This window comes from Juglans microcarpa x Juglans regia, chromosome 3D (assembly GCF_004785595.1).
Source record: "Juglans microcarpa x Juglans regia isolate MS1-56 chromosome 3D, Jm3101_v1.0, whole genome shotgun sequence".
Lineage (NCBI taxonomy): Eukaryota > Viridiplantae > Streptophyta > Magnoliopsida > Fagales > Juglandaceae > Juglans > Juglans microcarpa x Juglans regia.
The window spans coordinates 39,303,400-39,313,219 of NC_054598.1; the positions used below are offsets into that span (position 1 = coordinate 39,303,400).

The 9,820-nt window shown below is 36.6% G+C and overlaps 1 protein-coding gene across 1 annotated transcript; it reads left to right on the plus strand.

Moving 5' to 3' along the window:
• Positions 1-858: 858 nt before the first annotated feature.
• On the plus strand, positions 859-9,753 carry LOC121254794. Its single transcript, XM_041154949.1, is given in 17 exon segments — positions 859-1,594; positions 2,956-3,077; positions 3,177-3,265; positions 3,347-3,382; positions 3,671-3,764; positions 3,966-4,008; positions 4,171-4,271; positions 5,117-5,181; positions 5,514-6,010; positions 6,104-6,191; positions 6,295-6,343; positions 6,346-6,431; positions 6,889-7,457; positions 8,041-8,176; positions 8,253-8,321; positions 8,413-8,544; positions 9,135-9,753. Coding segments are annotated over 17 exon segments (2,508 nt in total). The 5' UTR covers positions 859-1,376; the 3' UTR covers positions 9,249-9,753.
• The last annotated feature ends 67 nt before the right edge of the window (positions 9,754-9,820 follow it).

A 9,820-nucleotide genomic window follows, 5' to 3' on the forward strand; every position in this document is an offset into this window, starting at 1 on the left:
TTTTTTTCAACTTTCAATTTGCATCTAAAACCTTCTCATCTAACCGGTACTATTAATGTCTAGCCGCCTCATTTTAGTCTTTTTGCTCTTTATGCAGTGGCTGCTTGCTTGATTATAATATGGAAAGTAATATATTTATATTATTAATAAGATAATAAATATAAGTTTAGAAACAAGAAACCTCTTGGAATTCTCCATGTGCTCTGTAAAGGTAACAACCGAAAGTGTGTTGCTATAATAATATTAATTAATTAGTTAATTAAAGTGTGCAAAGGAGATATAGTCACCGTTGGATGGGATCAATTGGGGAGTTGGTTCTGTTTGAATGGGAGGACTATCCTAATCCTATGGTGTAGAAATTAATAGAATAGCATTAATAGTCCTTAAATCGCCACGGAGACGTCAAAAGTCGACGACGACCCAATTCGGTAACTGTCACTATTATTCAGTGTCCACTCTTTCAGACACGTGGCATTACAGCTACAACATCTGCTTCTTTTAACACCAGCTTAACTTCTGAAATATCATTTATTGCCATAATTAATTAATATTGGGATTTATGTCCATGTTACCTTAATGAATTTAAGGAGTTAATGTAGACATAATAAAGTTCATACATGATGAAAATGACTCGTAGAAAAACAGAGAAAAGGCGGCCACCAACTTCTGTCCAAGAGACTGAAAAAGAGAAGAAAAGAAAAAATTGAGAAAAAAAAGGACAAAGTGAAAGGCCAAAAAAAAAAGTGAAGAAAAAGATCAGTAGAAGAAGGTTACCAAGCAGAGTAAATAAAATTGATTTAAGTTTTCTAAGATGCCGGGGAAGGCTTTTAACGTCCATTGGTATGGCATGCTATAAATAGTGGAGGAGGGCCTGACCGCATACAGGAAGCGACTCATTTTACCTGTCCAGAACCTTGCACCAACGTTGTCTTCGGACGTTTTCTTCTTTGTCCAAAATTCTTCCACCAACTCCTTCTTTTTTCTTGGATTCTTTTTTCAAAGTTCCCAAGCCTGAATCTTTGCTCCATTCTTATGATCATAGACGTATCTTTTTCTTGAATATCGTATCTAGCATCTTGTAAATTCACGTACTCGAGGCCTTTTGAGTATCCATTTCCTTTGATTCTCTTGGAAGGTGTTGGATCTTTGGGTTCCCTTTCTCGAAGCATTTTTCTCGGAATAGTCATTCGAGCTTTTTGAATATTCTCAAGCAAGTTTGTAGCCGAAGAAACCTTCTGTGATGATCATTGATATCGTTTTGGTCAATCTGGACCCAGAAAATGTTGGGGAATGAGTGATATATGCACACATATATAGATATCAGTTGTAATATTATCCTCTAAGAGCGGTTGAAGGGGTCGTTGGAATTGGATAAAATGGAGCAGAAGCACGTTTTGTTGTCGGCTTTGAGCGTTGGGGTTGGACTTGGGGTGGGGCTGGGCTTAAGTTCTGGACAGACAGTGAGCAAATGGGTCGGCGGGAATTGGCCGCTGGACGAGATTTCAGCGGAGCAGATTGAGCAAGAGCTTATGAGGCAGGTGGTGGATGGGAAAGAAAGCAAAGTCACATTTGATGAGTTTCCTTATTACCTAAGGTAATTGAAGACCTCATCGAATATATATGACATGGTTTTTTATGCTTTACTTGATTAGCTTCTATCCTTATTTGGGGGCCTAAAAGATGCATATACTGTGTGCGATGAAAACATTTTGCACATGGATCTGTTACTAGTTGGCTTGTTAATTTGATGATTGCCTGCTCTTATTTCTGCTAGTCTTTCTAGTTGATTTTTATGAAAATGTTGACTTGCTATAGAAGTTTTTGATTAATGGGGTTTCCCAAACTCCTGATATATTATATAATATATAATGGTAATTGACTTTTCCTGATCTTTGTTCCCTGCCAATCCGGAGTTTCCAGCTCTGTTATTTTTTCCTTTATGTTTTTGCTGCTCAAGTGGTTTTATTTGGTTTTTCAATAACGCAACTCAAATTCATACTTTATCTAAATGAGTCAAAAGAACAAGAAGTTCAGATGTTTGAAGGTAATGGTTTGTGTATTCCTTTTTTTTTTTTTTTTTTTTTTTTTTTTTTTTTTTTTTTTTTTTTTATCCTAAGCATGGTTTGTGTATTCTAATAGCATGTATAAAAACTGCTTATTACAAACTGAATCTTGTACTGCGCATTTGTGCCTCATCTGATACTCGAGTAAGATTGCCAGGTTAAAAGCATCTTTCCTTTGCTTTTTCCTGTTTAGAATTTAAGTGTTTTTCCAGTTCCGTCCTATTCATGAAATATGTCGCAGGTGCCACTTCGTATTACATATCCTAGTTAGTCTAATTGCATCTTGAATTCATATCCATTATACAACTTTTTTTTCTTTCAGTATATATCATCAATGGTTTTGTCTTGTTCTTCGTAACCTTGTACCCTTGTGGTACCCCTCAAAACGTGGTTTCCTTTTAAATATTGGATGGCAAAGCATAACCAATGGAAGCAAATAAGTCATTTCTTCATTGCTCAATTAGCATTTCTTTTGTTACTTTGTCATGCAGAAATTGTTAAACTTTTGTGCAAAACAAGGCCTGTAATTCTTGGTAAGGGAACTGAGAGGGGTGTGTGGGAAGAGGAAAGAAAGTATGGGACTTCTTAGAGTTAATCTTTCTGGCTTTTAACCATCCCTGAAGAGATTTATGTAATGATGTGGACTCTGAAAGTCCATGCTAAAGCAAGATGCTAATGTGGGACTATGTGAGTGAGATAAACATGCAGCCTTGTTGTGAATATTTAGAGTTAACTGTCGTTCATTTTCTCGTCCTATATTGTGTGATATCAGTTTTGGAGCTGTTTAGCTTTTAGATTTTACAATTAAAATACAGTATTTGCTTCCTAAATGATTATACTTGATGCTATATTTTCCTCTTCTCATGCCCTCGCTTTTATAATGCCATGACAGTGAGAGAACCCGGGTGTTATTGACAAGTGCTGCATACGTTCATTTAAAGCATTTAGACTTTTCCAAACATACACGGAACCTTTCACCTGCAAGTAGGGCTATTTTGCTCTCAGGACCTGCCGGTACGTAATTTGGAAATGTTAACTGATTCTGCACTAAAGCATTTATCTTTTAAAGTTCAACTTTAAACTAATCTGGGTTGCATTTTAAAATTGCTATAGAATTTTACCAGCAAATGCTAGCCAAGGCTTTAGCACATCACTTTGGGTCAAAGTTGCTGTTGCTTGATGTCAGTGACTTTTCTCTAAAGGTAACATTTAGAGCCATAGTCTTCCTCATCTTCATGTTGTGATACTGTAATACTTATATTTTAATTTTCACCTTCTTGCAGATGCAGAGCAAATATGGTTGTGCCAGAAAAGAACCTGTAAGCTCTCTCTGCTTTAAACTAAAAAAGAGAGCATTTTTGAGTCTTTTTTAATGCTACTTTTTGTCTTTCAATCCTTGAATGCATATGTCAGACATATTGGGTAGATGAAGGTTTGTTAACATGAAGTCCAATGTAGTTGCTCCTTGGTCCTATAAACCCATCATCACTCATTTCTGCAGCGCACCTTATTTATTCTTTGCTGCTCTTAATTATTTTGCAAATGTTGAAGGGGAAATTCATCCAACTAGTTCTAACTGGAACTTTTCCTTCATTGGCTTTCTGTAGTCTTTCAAGAGGTCCATTTCGGAAATAACATTGGAGCGAATGTCCAGTTTGTTTGGTTCCTTTTCAATCCTTCCTCCAAGGGGGGAAACTAAAGGTAGGAAAAAACAGTTAAGCTCTTTTCTTATACATGATCGATACAATTTTGTTCAGAGTCTGTAGTAAAGCAGGATCAATTGAATGCTTTTTATAGTCTAAGAGTTTTAGCCTCCTACTTTTATAAACCTTATCCTGAAGTTACTATTTTCCATGGAGTTGTAAGAATGTCGCCTAGCTCTAACTGAGGATACTACTTCAGGCACATTGCAGCGGCAAAGCAGTGCTATGGATGTTAAATCAAGGTACTTTACATCAGTCACATCCAACACATTATGTTACCAAGCCAATTTTCTGGGATATGTAGCTTTGTTGTGTTTAGTGGGCCACTTTTGACTATTGGCTCACAATCCAATATTGGCAACCTGTCAGTTTCTCTCTAAACTAATACCTTCTTTTATCTGCAGGGCTATTGAAGGGTCTAGTAATCCTTCAAAAATTCGGAGGAATGCCTCCGCTATGTCCGATATGAGTAGCATCAGTTCTCAAGGTGCTCCAACAAATCCAGGTTATACATTGGCCTATTTCGTTCTTTTATTTTTCAAAATACTTGCTGAAATGCCTTGTCATTCATTGTTTATTCTGAACTTTTACAGTATGTTATCATTAGATGCTTGAATTGTTAGTTCATAAAGAAAGCTGCTACTGAATGAGATTCATGTTCATTAGCATACATTATGTAGCTGGTTGTATGACATCTGAAAGCAGTGGTAGTTGAAGTTGCCTGATTGTAGAAGCTGGGGGACCGTAAAAGAGGCTCCTTTTATATCCTAACTTATGTATCACTCCTAGTTTTAAATGATCAATAGATATTATAATATAAGTTCTTATAGTCATTTTGATTTTCATTTCAGCAAATATAAGCACCAGTTAGTACAATGGACGACTTTCTGTATATGCCTATCCTAGTTGTTGACCCATTTAATTTAGCAAGCATGTTAGTTGACTTGGTCCTTGCAAACACTATCTTTTTCTGAGTAAATTTCTGAATGAGTTGCTAGTATTTTGAATTGAATAAGTACCTAATGTGTAAACTTTATGGGTGTTGTTTTCTTTTAGTGTCAAAAAGTCTAATCCCCAATGCATGTAAGCACAGTTTCCGCTAATTTTATCAAATATCTAGGTAGAAGTATTTCTGCTCACTCAAAATTTCAATATCATACTACACCTGAATTTCAGCTTCAAGATGCCATAAATTCCTGCACCTAGATTCTGTCATGTTCTATCCTCGAAGTGGAAACTGCTTAGTATTATACTTACTGCACCTAGATTCTTTCAATCAGATACATGGCATATGTAGGCAACTGCTTAGTGTTATACTTACTGCTTCTTTGGGATTCTTTTGCTTTTCAGCTCCACTCAAGCGCACAAGCAGCTGGTGCTTTGATGAAAAGCTTTTTCTACAGTCACTTTACAAGGTAATGTCATCAAGGCAGTTGTTATACTCAAATGCGATGCAAGATGTTGTCCAATGATATTTACAATCAATATAGATAATTTATACTATCTAAGACAACTGGGCTCGTACTCCCAACTACAGGCTTACGGTAGGTTTTATTTATTTATTTTTGTAATGTTTAAAGTTTGGATACAAATGTTCTCAATTCCAGAATAAGTACCTTCCGGATCTCTCTTTTGTTCTACCTTTTAACTTTTTCCTTTTGAACCTGCAAGGTAGTTAAATGCATATTACCTGTTTATGCTGCTTACAACATCTAACATAACAAGCATGGATGTCATTTTCTTACAGGTCTTAGTTTCAATGTCAGAAACTGGTTCCATTATTTTATACCTCAGGGACGTTGAACATCTTTTAATCCCATCACAAAGGTTGTACAATTTGTTCAACAAATTGTTAAAGAAACTCTCGGGCTCAGTGCTGATACTCGGTTCCCGGATGTTGGACCCAGAAGATGATTGTAGAGAAGTGGATGAGAGACTCGCACTTTTATTCCCATACAATATTGAGATTAAACCCCCCGAAGATGAGACTCATCTTGTCAGCTGGAAAGCCCAACTGGAAGAGGATATGAAGATGATCCAGTTTCAAGATAACAAAAACCACATTGCCGAAGTACTAGCAGCAAATGATCTTGAATGCGATGATTTGGGTTCAATCTGCCAAGCTGACACAATGGTTCTCAGTAACTACATCGAAGAAATTGTGGTATCAGCAATATCTTATCATTTGATGAATAACAAGGATCCAGAATACCGAAATGGAAAGCTTGTTATATCATCTAAGAGGTAAATATTTCTTTTATGCACCCATGATTTCTCAATTAGCTCGTTAAAAAAAATCAACTTCCATCTACTTAACTAAACTGGTTCTGGAAACAGCTTGTCCCATGGATTGAGCATATTTCAGGAGGGCACAAGTGGTGGAAAAGACACTCTTAAAATGGAGACTAATGCTGAATCTTCAAAGGTTCATTTTTCATCTGAGTGTTACTATACTTTTCACAGTATAAGAAAAATTAAACTAATGATATAGTTTCAAATAATCTATTATATATTTTCTTCAATTGAAGGAAACTGAAGGGGAAGAGGCTGTTGGTGCAAAGACTGAATCAAAGTCTGAAACCCTGGACCTGAGAACAAAAGTGAGACTGAGAAAACAGTCTCTGGGATGAAGAAGGATGGTGAGAATGCACCAGCACCAAAGCCGGTAAGTTGAAGTTCTTGAATACTTAAAACTAAAATTGGAAACAATATGCTTCAACTTGGATATGAAAACAGAGGAATCTGTCAATTCAATTGTGTTAATCAACTTGCATTACCAGATAAAAATCATTCCATACCTTCACGCATATGAGTAATACACATTTATATTTCACTAGTTCTTCCAAAAGGAAATGAGTTATCTTATACAACACACACACACACACAATGCTTGTTAACCTTTCTTGTTTTATATTGGAGTTCCTTGCATTTTGTGGATATGTGTACCAATCCAACATGACACCCTATGAGTGATTTTAAAAATAATTGATGAGTATATGATGATGGTCTCGTGAAATCCTGAAGTTACAGGTGCATCACAATGGTCATATTTTTTTAGATTATCTATTTTATTTGTTCCTCAATTTTGTTCCTACAATTGAAGTCTCATGACGTTTCTACAGGAAGTTCCTCCTGACAATGAGTTTGAGAAGCGCATAAGGTCTGAGGTTATCCCTGCCAATGAGATTGGAGTGACATTTGCAGATATCGGTGCCTTGGGTGAGATTAAAGAATCACTTCAGGAGTTGGTCATGCTCCCTCTTCGAAGACCAGACCTTTTCAAAGGAGGCCTTCTCAAACCTTGCAGAGGTATATTACTTTTCGGGCCTCCTGGAACTGGAAAAACAATGCTGGCAAAAGCTATTGCTAATGAAGCTGGTGCAAGTTTCATCAATGTCTCAATGTCCACTATCACTTCAAAATGGTTCGGGGAGGATGAAAAGAATGTTCGAGCTTTATTCACACTTGCAGCAAAGGTGTCCCCAACAATTATTTTTGTAGATGAGGTTGACAGCATGCTTGGGCAGAGGACTAGAGTTGGGGAACATGAGGCCATGCGCAAGATTAAAAATGAATTCATGATGCACTGGGATGGGCTGTTGACAAAACCTGGTGAGCGGATCCTTGTTCTTGCTGCAACCAACAGGCCATTTGACCTTGATGAAGCAATTATTAGGCGGTTTGAGCGAAGGTATAACAGCATATTTGTCTAACCATTTGGCATATTCCATCAGCACCACGAGCATCATGTCCATGCATGTATTTTCTTTATCTTGGAGAGATACATGCCAGAGATATCTAATGAGTTCATTACTCTACTTGTGTTCTTTTAGGGCCTTGCCATTTACCTTTATTCTGCAGCTAGCATACGATGCTGCCTCAGGAAAATACATATTTTCCTTTAGCCCTTACCTCTGTTCCACATTACCCTTTCCATTTTTTAAGCAAGATGATCATCACTGTTAAGTAAAATCCTCTCGTGATTAATAAATATTTCAAGATAAAATTACTGTTCTTCTCAAACTTGGGCCCATAAACTCTTTTATTAAACCTATTTTAAGCATTGTAGGAGGAAAAATAACTTCTTGTCAATGTTTCTGGCTCCTTCACTTGATCCAGGAATCTAGTTTTGTCTAGAAAAATATTCCTTAATTACCAAGATTTCCTGAAGCGTTACGTCATAATTGAGGAAGTATTTCAAGGATTAATTTCTGACAGATAAAATTGCAGATGAATTCCACGTTTGCTAATTATTAGCTTTCCATGTTGAGCAGAATTATGGTTGGTCTTCCATCCATTGAGAGCAGGGAAATGATCTTGAGGACTCTTCTGGCAAAAGAAAAAGTTGAAAATCTAGACTTTAAGGAGCTTGCAACCATGACAGAAGGATACAGTGGTAGCGATCTAAAGGTTTGTTTTCTTAATATTAATAAACTATACCTTAATTGGCTGCTATAAGCTCATGAAAATGTGGTGCTGGATACAGAATTTGTGCATAACTGCAGCTTATCGACCTGTTAGGGAGTTAATACAGCAGGAGAGATTGAAGGATACGGTAACTACATTTTACTTTTTCCTCTTTCCTAACATAATTCCTAATCTTCACCCAAAGGCGTAATGTATCTAATAATAATTTTTAACGGTAGGAGAAGAAGCATAAAGATGCAGAAGGCAAGAGCTCAGAAGGTACTTCAGAGACAAAGGAAGAAGATGAAAAGGACCGAGTAATTACCTTGAGGCCTTTGGACATGGAAGATATGAGGCAGGCGAAGAATCAGGTAAAATTACTCGAATTCCTTTTTTATATTAGCTGCTCCCAATATATTTAATCTGATCAGAAACTCGTCTCTCAGCCATTAATTTCCCTACCACTGGTATATGGAACAGGCAATTTTGAAAGCTTATTTGATTTTTCTAAATAAAAAACAAAAGATAGGGGCTATTCTCTGGTCACTCTGTTGCAATGCTAAAACCCTCAGACAGTCTAGTCCAAGTGCACTAGAGAAGTAGGATTGTATGGATAAAGTATGCAGAGATCACTATCTTTGGCTTCTCTGAAATCTCTGCCATCTTGTGTTCACTAGTATCTTCAACCGGACTTCTCCCTTTATAACTTTACACTCATGGTTTAAGATGCCAAAATGTATGCTCTATTGATCTTTTATCACTGATAATTTTCTGTTGGAGATGATCAACTAGATGGATGGTCCTTTTTTATCTCATATTAATAGCTAAAATATGGTCAAGTATCTAACTTGGGCTCACATTGATTATTTTTTATGGCATACCAATGGAACTTTCACAATCCTGGATTCTGCTAACAGAATTTTTAACTTTCTCAATATTTGGGGGTGTGAATGCAATGCAGGTTGCTGCAAGTTTTGCTGCGGAGGGATCGATTATGAGTGAGCTGAAGCAGTGGAACGACCTGTATGGGGAAGGAGGTTCAAGGAAGAAGCAACAACTAACTTACTTTCTATAGATTCTGGAAAGCAGGTTTCGCATACTCTCATCAGCACCATCCCTTGTGAATAGTTTTACAAGTTAGGGCAAGCTGAAAAAGCCTTGTGCCTGAAATTCAATGTCGCGTTGAACGGGAAGTTCTAATCATCAAGGAAAGATATCCTAAAAATCCCAGGAAAGTTTACTTGAAGGTGCACTATTGTATCTTACAGATCTATCTGGCATTTGTAAATCATGTTTGAGAGAGTGGATTCTTGGAATCTGTTAGGCCATTTTATATAAACATTTGGCACCAGTCATTGGGATTCCATCATATTCTGTGAATGCTTGGTATTTGGAAATGCATATAGTTTTAGGGAAAGTGAGGAACTTGTACTGTATTTGTTTTATATATGTGGTACCTACAAATAACATCCTCATACTGTAGCATTTGTATAATTTTTCTGTGTAAACTTTATTAGATAGAGCACTACGTCTTAATCATGGAGAAATTTCTATAAAATATTGTGACAAATTTCTGTAAAGAGTAATTATGTGACAATGTCTCCTTGCTATGTATGAGAGCCTACGTTGAACCTTTAATGTGAATTG